Genomic DNA, 12,567 nt, shown 5'->3' on the forward strand with positions numbered 1-12,567 from the left:
CATCAGACTCTGTGCTGACAGCACAGAGCATGCTTGGGATTCTCTCTCTCTCCCTGTCTCTGCCCTTCCCCCATGTGTGCTGTCTCTGTCTCTCTCAAAATAAATAAACTTAAAAACAAACTAAAAAAAAAGAAACAAAGGAAATCCACGAGGTCTTGTAACTCTTAATTGATGATGCTCAGGAAAGACTCTCTTGAAAATGTAAGATCTGAGAATGGAAATTTCAACTGTGATGCTTGCCTTATCCTGCAGGGCACATTCAATCTAGCTTGACTTGCCACACTCTTAGTTTGAGCTCAACAACCATGTGGCATCCTTAATTCTTTGATAAATGCCTGGACTCCAGTGAAGCTGATAGGGAACTGAATTAAAGGCAGACAAGTAAAACCCTCAGACAGATAATTCCCACTGGAATAAATATAAACTCAAGGGGAAATGCAGCATTATAACTTCTTCAAGGTCAAGTATTCACATTTCAAGTAAAGGACTTGAGGGAAATGTCATGAAATAGACAACAAGGGTGATCCAAAGCGCATGATAGCGGGGCGCCTGGGTGGCTCAGTCAGTTAAGCATCCGACTTCAGCTCAGGTCACGATCTCACAGTCCGTGAGTTCGAGCCCCGCGTCGGGCTCTGTGCTGACAGCTCAGAGCCTGGAGCCTGCTTCTGATTCTGTGTCTCCCTCTCTCTCTGCCACTCCCCCGTTCATGCTCTGTCTCTCTCTGTCTCAAAAATAAATAAAAAAACGTTAAAAAAAAACAAAAACAAAGTGCATGATAGCTTCATGTAGCACTTCTCAAAAGGTGGAATCAGTCCTGCAAGGACTCAAGCACAAGGGAAGTAACACAGTAAATTTTTTTTTTTTGCCAGAAGAATGGTCTTTGCAAAATTTCAGAAGCTTTTCTAGAAATGGAATGATTGACCCACAATAGAAACCTAGCCTTGATATGGATTTCAAACCTGTTTAATATTTTATAAATAACAGCAGCCTGCAATGAGGACACTTAGATGTTCCCCATCTTTATCACCAAGTTTGACTAATAGTAAAGGAACTACTAGCAGCCTGCCACATGCTGGTCAAAATTCAAATCCAACCTGTCAGGAAAAACTTGGTATTAATACCATGCCAGGAAATGTCAGACCTTCATGAGAAAAGTGATTATGCTCTATTTTTAGACGTTGACTAGATCTAAATCCAAGAGACAGTAAGAGAAGAAGCAAGCACTTTAGGTGGTAGCAAAATTAAGGACAAATTTTTTGTCAAGTCCATGGGAGAAAAACATTCATATATATGACCTTTGGAGAAGGCTGGGAGAAAGGTATTGACCTAAGGACTCTGTGGAGTTGTGCTAATTTAAAAATGAAGGATAGAGATAATCTTCCTGCATGACAGTGTGAAGGCTTCTGCTGACCTTCTCCAAAGTGAAACAATGAAAATTATACAAACAACAAAAACAATCATTTAATGCCCCTGGAAATGGTCCTAAGCATGAGCAGCACATGAAGAAGCATCTATTTGAGAACATCTACAAATATTCCACAAGAAAGGCAAGAATCTATGGCATTTAAATAAAGACTGCTCCCCCAACCCCTACCACTTACTTCCCAGTTCAGTGAGGCAGAGACTCCCAAAATAAGAGAAAACAATAACAAAAAATGAACTAATAAAGACGATTAAAATGGAGTCAGAGGGTTCTGGGTTTAAGAATTATTAGTCACAGATTTAAAAGAATCATGTTTAGGGGCACCTGGGTGGCTCAATCAGTTGAGTGTCCGACTTCGGCTCAGGTCATGGTCTCATGGTCTGTGGGTTCAAGCCACACATCAGGCTCTGTGCTGACAGCTTGGAGCCTGGAGCTTGCTTTGGATTCTGAGTCTCCCTCTCTCTCTGCCCCCTCTTTCTCTCTCTCTCTCTCTCTCTCTGCCCCCCCACTTTCTCTTTCTCTCTCTCTCAAAAATAAATAAACATTAACAAATTTTTTAAATAACCATGTTTATGTGTTCAAGGAAATGAAATGTATTGTGAGTTTTTTAAGGGAACTAATATTAATGAAAATAATACAATGAAAATTCTAAAGCAGAAAATAGAATTGCTGATAGTAAAATCAAATAGGTAGGTATAACAACAGATTTGTCACAGTAGGAGAGAAAATTAATAAGGTGGGAAATAGATCAGAGGAAAACATCTAGAATGAAGTAGAGATAAAAAGATGAAAAATACATGATGAAATGAGAGACATAAAGAACACAGGGAGAAGGTATAACATAGTGTAAAAAGAATTGAGGAAGAGATGAGAGAGAGAATGGAGTGAATACAATATCTAAAGAGATAATGGTAACTTTTCTACAATGACAAAGGATATTAATCTATGGATTCAAAAAGTCCTATGAACACAAGGAAAATAAAAATAAAGCTGTTCTAGATGTACTATTCTAAAACTATTGTATATCATGCCAAATATGGAAATAAAACAAATTATCTTCAGATATTAATTTCCCATGTCTGCTGTGACAAATTACCACAAAATTTGTGGCTTAAAGAAACAGAAATGTATTCATTCACAGTTCTTGATGGAGATCATTAGCCTGAAATCAGTATCATAGGGCCAAAATCTAGGCATGAGCAGGATTATCTAGGGGAGAATCTGTTCCTTGCTTCTTCCCGCTTCTTGTGGCAGCCAGCATTCCTTGGTTTGTAGCTACATCATTCCAGTCTCTGCCTCGGTGGTCACATTGCCCTCTTCCCTTCTGTCTGTGTCAAATCTCTTTCTGTTTCTTTATTATATAGACACTTGTGACTACATTTAGGGTCCATCTGGATAATTGAGGATAACCTCCCCATTTTGAGATCTTTAAATTGCTATAGAAAGTAGCATACACAAGTTATAGGGATTAGGTCAAAGACATCATCTAGAGGGCATTCTTCAGCCTACCACACCTCAAAAGAGCAATAATTAGGGGCTCATCAGTTAAGCATCCATCTCTTGATTTTGGCTCAGGTCATGATCTCATGATTGGTGAGATTGAGCCCCATTATTGGGTTCTGTGCTCATGACACAGACCCTGCTTGGGATTCTCTCTCTCTCCCTCTCTCTCTCTCTTTCTCCCTCTCCCTCTCCCACTCACACTATATTTCTCTTTCTAAATAAATAAATACACTTTTAAAAAGAACAATAATTAGACTGACAGCTAAATTCTCACCAGAAACTGGAAGTCACAATGGTATGGTGTTTGCAAAACACAGAAGAAAGATAGTTTCCAATTTAGAATTCTATACTCAGAAAAAAATATACTTCAAGAATGAAGGTGAAATAAGGATGTTTTCAGACAAACAAAAACAAAGCAAATTTATCACCATCAGATCTCTCCTAAAGGCAACACCAAAATAGGTTTTTCCAGCATAAGGAAAATTATTCCAGTTGGAAGCTCAAAGATATGAAGAGTAACAAAGAACAAAAAAAATGGTAAATACTTTATCAGTAAATTTAAATAAATATTAACTGTATAAAACAATATAATTATTCATGGATGCTTATATATGTGTTTATATGTGTATACATGTACAATAATAATATATAATTAAAATAACAACAAATACTTGGAAGTAGGAAGAGTTAGAGTTAACATATTCCAAGTCTCTTGCATTATTAGAGAAAAGGACATAATTACTAATTTATACAAACATTTATTAGAGAAAAGGACATAATTACTATTTTATACAAGCATTTGATAACTCAAGCAAGTATAGAGGAATATTTTGGATAAGCATAAAAACAACAGTACAAGAATGCATAGCTTCCAAGTTATTTGAGAGAAAAATCAGGGGAAAAAACTCAACCAATCCAGAAAAAAATGCAAAGAAAGAGAGGAAAATAACGTAGAATGGGTGAGACAAAAATAAAGCAAAAAGTAAGATGATTTACTTAATCCCAAATATTTAAGTAATTATAGTAACTGTGAAAGAATAAAATGGTGTTTACAAGAGATACATATAACATATAAGGATACAGGAAAGTTGAAACTAATAGGATGAGAAACTATGATACAAAAGCCACAAATCAAAAGGAATTCAGCATATCTATATTAATTTCAAAGTAGAGTTCACAGTGAAAAGCATTACTAGAAATAGAGGGACAGTTATTAATGTTAAATCTTCAAGATACCAAGAAGCTATAACTTTTCAAATTTTGTATTTATCTAATAATTAAATATAATAATATAACATAAAATAAAAATCAGTAAAACTAAAAATGGAGATAGACAAATTCACAATCATAGTATGAGATTTTTTCACACCTCCTTTGTTTCTAAAAGATCAAGCAGACAAGAAAATTAGTAAATACGGTACATTTAATATTTGACCTATACAAATAGTGAACTAGATTTAGTGGATATCTATAGAATACTGCATCCAGCAAGTGCAAATTCATATTATTTTCAATTGATCATGAATCATTTACAGAGTTGTCCAAATGCTAGATCATAAGGGAAACTTCATATTTCAAAGGATGGAAATCATATAAAGTATGTCCTCTGTTATATAAGTTGTCTTTCAGATAGAGTAATTTCTACAATAAAATTAAGCTAGAAACAAAACAGAAAGATAACTGGAAAATGCCCATGGGTTGGGAGATTAAGAAATGCACTCATAAATATTTCGTGGGTCAAAGAACATATCACCATAAAAATTAAATAATATTTTGAGTGTAATGACAATGAAAATACTATATATAAACACCTGTGAGATTCAGAAAAAAGTCATGTGTAAAGGAAAAATTCATAGGTGAAATGTACATAGAGCCAGTCCCTGAATTACCAATGCTCTACTTATGATTTTGCAACTTTATAATGGCATGAAAGTGATACGCATTCAGGAGAAACTGTACTTGGAATTTTGAATTTTTATCTTTTTCCTAGCTAGTGATACATATATAGGATAATCCTCTCTCCTGATGCTGGGCAACAGCAGTGAGCTGCAGTCATACAATGGTCAGTCATACAATCATAAGGGTAAACAACCCATGCACATACAACCATTCTATTTTTTACTTTCAGTACTGTATTCAATATATTACATGAGATATTCAACACTTTATTACCAAATATGCTTTGTGTGAGTTGATTTGCCCAACTGCAGGCTCACATAAATGTTGTAAGCATGTTTAAGGAAAGCTAGGCTAAGCTATGATGTTCAGCAGGGGATATGAATTAAATCCTATACATATCCTATACATATTAAAATCCTATACATATCCTATATACATATCCTATGAACATATCCTACAATATTAAATCCTATACATATCCTATACATATTAAAATCCTATGTATTTTAAACCTATAATATTTTCAATTTATGATCAGGACATAACCCCACTGTAAGTTGAGGAAAATCTGTATTAGAAAATAAGGAAGGCTGAGGCGCCTGGGTGGCTCAGTTGGTTAAGCGTCAACTTCGGCTCAGGTCATGATCTCTCGGTTCATGAGTTTGAGCCCCACATCAGGCTCTGTGCTGACAGCTTGGAGCCTGGAACCTGCCTCGTATTCTGTCTCCCTCTCTCTGCCCCTCCCTGGCTCACATTCTGTCTCTCTCTCTCTCAAAAGTAAATAAACATTAAAAAAAATTTAAGTAAAAATTTTAAAAAATGAATAAATAAAAACAAGACAGTCTGAAAATCAATTAGCTGAGCATTCATCATAAAGAATTAAAGAAAGGACAGAAAATTAAGCCCAATAAAAACAAAAAAAATATGGAAAAATAACAAGAGCATAAATTAATGAAATAGAAAATAAGCATAGCATAGAAAAGAGAAGAAAGCCAAGTTGGTCCTTTGAAAAAAAATTGATAAAATACTAGAGGTGCCTGGCTGGCTCAGTTGGTAAAGCCTGTGACTCTTGATCTGAGGGTTGTGATTTCAAGCCCCACAATGGGTGCACAGATTACTTTAAAAAAATTAAATAGGGGCCCTTGGGTGGCTCGGTTGAGCATCTGACTCATGATTTTGGCTCAGGTCATGATCTCTTGGTTTGTGGAATTGAGCCCTGTGTCAGGCTGTGTGCTGAGCGGGGAACCTTCTTGGGATTCTCTCTACCTCTATATCTCTTCCTCCCTCATGCTCACTCAGTCTCTTTCTCTCTCTCCCCCTTTCTCTCTCTCTCTCTCTCAAAATAAATAAACTTTAAAAATTAATTAATTGGATGAAATATTTTAATCTTATTTATTTAGTATAATTTATTGTCAAATTGGCTAACATACAGTGTGCAAAGTGTGCTCTTGGTTTTTGGGGTAGATTCCTGTGGTTCTGGATGAAATATTTTTTAAAAATTGATAAAATCCTAGTAATTTATATTAAGAACAAATCAGAGAAGGTACTAATAATTGATATCAAGAATAATAAAAGGAGATGGACGCCTGGGTGCCTCAGTTGATTAAGCATCCAACTCTTGATTTTGGCTCAGGTCATGATCACAGGTTTGTGGGATCAAGCCCTGCATCAGGCTCGGTGCTGACAACACGGAACCTGCTTGAGATTCTCTCCTTCTCTCTCTGTCCCTCCTCTGCTCATGCAGATACACGTGCATGTGCTCTCTCACTCTCTGAAAATAAATGAATAAACCTAAGAAAAGAATGATAAAAGGAAAAAAAAGATCATAAAAGATATTAAAAACAACTTTTGCTAATAAGCTTTTAATTCTAAATAAAATTGTCAAAATCCTGATGAATATAGCTTACCAAAATATACATTAGAAGGAATTTTTAAATCTCAATAGTTGCATTATAATTAAAGAAATTGAATCATTAATTAAAAATTTTCTCAGAAAAAGCTACAGATATCTTCATCAGCAAGTTTTACTAAATATTTAAGGAATAAAAAACATCAATATTAAAGAAAATCTTTCAGGAAAAAAAAAGAAAAAAGAGAGAGCTCTCCCTATGCCAATCATTAGCCCTTTTGCCTTCATATGCTTTCCCTTTTGCATGTACTGCTCTGAATTGTAGGGAAGTATATTTCTCAGGTTACCTTGTTAACCAGCTTTCATATAGGTTCAGTTAAGAAGAGGCCTTGATGTGTAATACTGGAATATAAGAGAAGCAGAGAAACCAGGACGCTCCTTTCTCTCTCACTTAGCTCTGAACAGCCTATCAGACGGTTGCTCAATTCCCTCCTGGGTCCCAGGTCCAACAGGACTGACCCTACTGTGGTTCTTAATGGGTGACACCAGCTTCTGGTTTTCTCAGGTTCTACCACTTCCTCCATTGTCCCTCCAGACCTGGAGGTGGTAGAGATTTTCTACTCTTCTTCACTGAGTTGCCTCATTCAGTTTGTTCATTAGCTGTGTAACAACTTTCTGTACTTAATCCCTCTTTCTGTTTTCCAGGCTGGGCACTGCCTGATATAACTCTTGTATTAGGAGTGCTCCCAAGTGATAGGTCCTCACAGTGAGTTTTTGGGAGTGGCGTTTGAGCTGAAATTCAGTGAGGACCTCCTTGCAGATGGAAAAATGGGATACTAGAAACCTATACTGTAATTATCTTTTATATTGCTTAGAATGAAGTGACTCTTGTAAGGTTTTGGAAAATCACATATCTTCACTGTGTAGGAATAATAATGACTGTGTCTGTGAAGTAGGGTGGTTAATTATTTTTCCCTCTAAAGGAAAAAAAATATTCTTGCCTCTGACTGTTTCCATTGCAGTATTATGTACCCAACATAGAATTGTGGGTGATAATGGAGATTTTTTCAACATTTAATTATGAGAATGTTCAAATACATGAAAAGTGAAAGAATTATATAATGAATGCACATATGCCCACCATCTAGATTCTATACTATTTATGAAATTCTAGAACTTCATATACTGAAAAGATGACATAATAGTAAAATGTGCAAGAGACTACAACAGACTCTTCATCAGAGATGTTCAAATTGACAATAAACATGTAAAATGGTGGTCAACCTATTTAGTAAACACAGGAATGCAGAATTAAACCACTATAAGATACTAGATACAACATTCCAACCAGGATTGATAAAATAATTAGTCAAAAACTAGTGTCAATAAAGATGTAGAGCACCAGTAAGACCTAAACACTGCTAGTAGGAGTGTAGATTGCTATAATCTCTTGGGAGAATATTAGGGTATTACTAGATTTGAAGACATGTTCATACTTATATCCCAGAAATTGCTCTGGGACATTTTTAATAGATTTAATGGTAAAATTATCCATAATGCTCCAAACTAGAAAAACATCAAAATATCCATAACTAGTAAAATTAATTTTTAATGGCGATTATTTATACAATGAGAAACTAAACAGCAATGGAATGAATAAACTAATGCTATATCAACAACATGGATGAATCTAACAAACAAGACTGCATTAAGGAAGCCAGACATAAGACTTTATGATTCTATTTACATAAAACTCAAAAATAAGTAAAACTGAAATATTAGCTATTATCTTGTCGTGGGAGCTTCAGCAAAACCTGTGTAGGCACCTAAAACTCTCAGAGGGGAATTCATCTAACAAGAATGTTGGCCCAAAAACTGTGAGGTCAGAAGAACCCCTTTTTCTATTTTTTATTCTCCCACAATGTGGCCATTGGGGAGAACCATTCAAGGCAGGAACCAGACTACAGATGGACTTTCTAGCTAGAACAAAAAGGAGTTCCTTAGGGGCCAGAGTGTGGTGGAGATCGTTGAGAATAGGGAATGTGAGAAAGGTGTTCCATCAAGTTGTGTATCAAGTCCTCAACTCAACCCCAGCTTACTCATATAGAAATCAAGTACATATGGAAGAAACGTCACTTTACCCACCAACAGCAAAATACCTATTTTTCAAGCACATATGGAATATTCACAAAAATGGAAAATATTCATGGTCATAAAACAAGCATCAATAAATTTTCAAAACTTGAACCTATAGAGAGTATATTATCTGAGCACAATGGAATCAAATTAGAAATCAAACAATAACAAATACAATGGGAAAAATACCACAACACTTGGAAATTAAACAACACATTCTTAAATAGTCAATGGGTCAAAAATAAGTCTTAAGAAAATAAAAACACACTGAACTGAATTAAAATGAAACATAGATTGTTGGATGCAGCTAAAGGAATATTTAGGGAGAAAATTATAGCATTTAATGTTTAGATTAAAAAAGAAGAAAGGTCTCAATTCAATAATCTAAGCTTCCACCTTAACTGGGGAAAAAAGAAAAAAAAAACAAAGCAAGCAAAAGAAAGGAAATAAATGATAAGAAATCAATGAAATTAAAATTCAAAAAAAATAGAGGAAACCAAGGAAACCAAAAGCTGGTTTTTTTTTTTTTTGGAGAGATCAAGAAAATTCATAAAACTCTAGATAGAGCTAAAGAGAAATAAGACACAAATGGCTAATATCAGGAATGAAACAAGAGATATCACTACTAACCCTGCAGGCATTAGGATAAAAAATACTAAGAAAAAATTATGTAAACTAATTCAAGAACTTAGATGAAACTGAATAATTCCTTAAAAATCAGGAACCACCAAAGGCTATCCTAGATAAAATGGATAACTGGAACAGTACTATACACTATTATATAACTTGGTGGAATACTTTAAAACATTCTGAAAAAGAAATGTCTAGATCCAGATGGTTTCACTGATGATTTCTCCCAAAGTTTTAAAGACTTAGCACCAATTATATAAAATCTCTTCCAGAAAATAGAACAGGAGGAAGATTGTTGTAACTGATTTTATAAGGCTAGCATTACCTTTATATTAAGACCAAGATAAAATAGAATAATAGGAAAACTACAAGATCAGTACCCCTCATGAACATAGATGCAATGATCCTCAACAAAATAATAGCAAATAGAATCCAGCAACATATAAAAATAATAAATGGGATTTACCTGGGAAATGCAAGGCTGGCTCAGTATTTCATAATTTATCAGTATGATATACCATATTAACAGGCTAAATAATTGTATAATAATCTAAAATGAAGCAGAAAAAAATATTTCACAATAACACACAACATCCACTTATAATAAAAATGCTCAGAAAACAAAAAATAAAAAAGACCTTACTCAACTTGATAAAGGACATCTATAAAAAACTTAGAGCTGATACCAAACTTTCTAGTAAAACATTGAATGTCTTACTACTAAGATCAGGAACAAGACAAGGATGTCTGATCTTACTATTCCTATTCAAGATTGCAGTGGAATTCTTACTTGTGGAATAAAGCAAGAAATATAAACAAGTAGTATACAGGATGGCATGGAACAATTGTCCTTATTCTCAGAAGATACAATTATCTATGTAAAAATTTCAAGGAAACTATAAAAAACTCCTAGACTATCAAGTGAGCTTAGCAAAATCTTAGGATAGAAGGTCAACACACAAATGTAAATCATATTTCTATATAACAACAATAAACATTGGAACACAAAATTTTTAAAATACTATTTTCAATACCTCAAATAAATGAAATACTTATGTATAAACCTGACAAAATATATTATCTGTATACTGAAAACTACAAAATGCTAATGACAGAAATCAAAGAAGAACTGAATAGAGAAAACATGAACTGAAAGGCTCAACATAATAAAGCGGTCAATTCTCACCAAAATGATCTATAGAGTAAAAGCAATGCCAATCAAAATCCCAGCAGAAGTTTTTGTACATATAAGCAAGCTGATTCAAAAAGTTTATCATAGGGCAAGGGAACTATAAGAGCTATTTTTTTTAAGTAAAACAAAGTTTGAAGAACCACACTACCTGATTTTAAGACTTAATATATAGGGGCACCTGGGTGCCTCAGTTGGTTAAACGTCTACCTTCAGTTCAGGTCATGATCTCACAGTTTGTGAGTTCAACTCCCACGTTGGGCTTTGTGCTGAGAGCCAGAGCCTGGAGCCAGCTTCTGATTCCCTCTCTCTCTGTCTCCCTCTCTCTCTGTCCCTCCACTGCTCTCTCTCTCTGTCTCTGTCTCTCTCTCAAAAATAAACATTTAAAAAATTAAAAAGACTTACTATAAAACTATAGTAATCAAGACCATGTGGTATTGGCTAAGGGATAGACATACAGATCAATGAAACTAGAGTGTCCAGAAATTGATTAATACAAAAATGCCTGTGGAGTTTTTTTATAAAATTTATTTATTTAAATTCAAGTTAGTTAACATACAGTGTAGTATTGGTTTCAGGAATAGAACCCAGTGCTTCATCACTTAGATACAACACCCAGTGCTCATCCCAACAAGTGCCCTCCTTAATGCCCATCACTCACTAACACATTCTCCACCCACCTCCCCTCTAGCAACCCCAGTTCTCTGTATTTAAGAGTCTCTTTGGGGCGGTGAGAGGATGAACAACAAGTTCGACGCATTGAAAGACGATGACAGTGGGGACCATGATCAGAATGAAGAAAACAGCACACAGAAAGATGGTGAGAAGGAAAAAACAGAACGAGACAAGAGTCAGGGCAGCAGTAAGAGGAAGGCTGTTGTCCCTGGACCAGCAGAGCATCCCCTGCAGTACAACTATACTTTCTGGTACTCCAGAAGAACCCCCGGCCGTCCCACTAGCTCACAGAGCTATGAACAGAATATCAAACAGATTGGCACCTTTGCCTCTGTGGAGCAGTTCTGGAGGTTTTACAGCCACATGGTCCGTCCCGGGGACCTGACAGGCCACAGCGACTTCCATCTCTTCAAAGAAGGAATTAAACCTATGTGGGAGGATGATGCAAATAAAAATGGTGGCAAGTGGATTATTCGGCTGCGGAAGGGCTTGGCATCCCGTTGCTGGGAGAATCTCATCCTGGCCATGTTGGGGGAACAGTTCATGGTTGGGGAGGAGATCTGTGGGGCTGTGGTCTCTGTCCGGTTTCAGGAGGACATTATTTCAATATGGAATAAGACTGCCAGTGACCAAGCAACCACAGCCCGAATCCGGGATACGCTTCGGCGAGTGCTTAACCTACCTCCCAACACCATTATGGAGTACAAAACCCACACCGACAGCATCAAAATGCCAGGCAGGCTGGGCCCCCAAAGGCTCCTTTTTCAAAACCTCTGGAAGCCGCGGTTGAATGTGCCATGACCCTCTCCCTCTCTGGATGGCACCATCATTGAAGCTGGCCTCATCGGAGTCTCTTGTTTTGTTGGCGAGCTACCTGGAAGATCCTTCTGTCCTGGACAAGAGGAATTGGAAGAGCATTTTATGTTTTAAGAACAGGCTGACACGCAGCAGCTACAACAACAGCTGAGATCACTTAATAAATGGTGCTAAACTAAAAAAAAAAAAAAAAAAAAAAAAAAGAGTCTCTTTGTTTTGCCTCCCTCTCTGTTTTTATCTTATTTTTCCTTTTCTTCCTTTATATTCATCTGTGGTGCTTCTTAAATTCCACATATGAGTGAAATCATATATTTATCTTTATTTGACTTATTTCTCTTAGTATAATACATTCTAGTTCCTGGATGTAAGTTGTTGTTTCAAATGGCAAAATTTCATTCTTTTTGACTGCCAAGTGGTATTCCATTATATATATCATACATATATCAT

General features: G+C 35.7%; 1 protein-coding gene across 1 annotated transcript; it reads left to right on the forward strand.

Moving 5' to 3' along the window:
- The first annotated feature begins 11,340 nt into the window (after positions 1–11,340).
- LOC125157328 (eukaryotic translation initiation factor 4E type 2) lies at positions 11,341–12,297 on the forward strand. Its single transcript, XM_047843930.1, has one exon. The coding sequence runs from the start codon at positions 11,368–11,370 to the stop codon at positions 12,103–12,105; it is 738 nt and encodes a 245-aa protein (XP_047699886.1). The 5' UTR covers positions 11,341–11,367; the 3' UTR covers positions 12,106–12,297.
- Positions 12,298–12,567: the final 270 nt, after the last annotated feature.

The sequence above is a fragment of the Prionailurus viverrinus genome, chromosome X, assembly GCF_022837055.1.
Source record: "Prionailurus viverrinus isolate Anna chromosome X, UM_Priviv_1.0, whole genome shotgun sequence".
Lineage (NCBI taxonomy): Eukaryota > Metazoa > Chordata > Mammalia > Carnivora > Felidae > Prionailurus > Prionailurus viverrinus.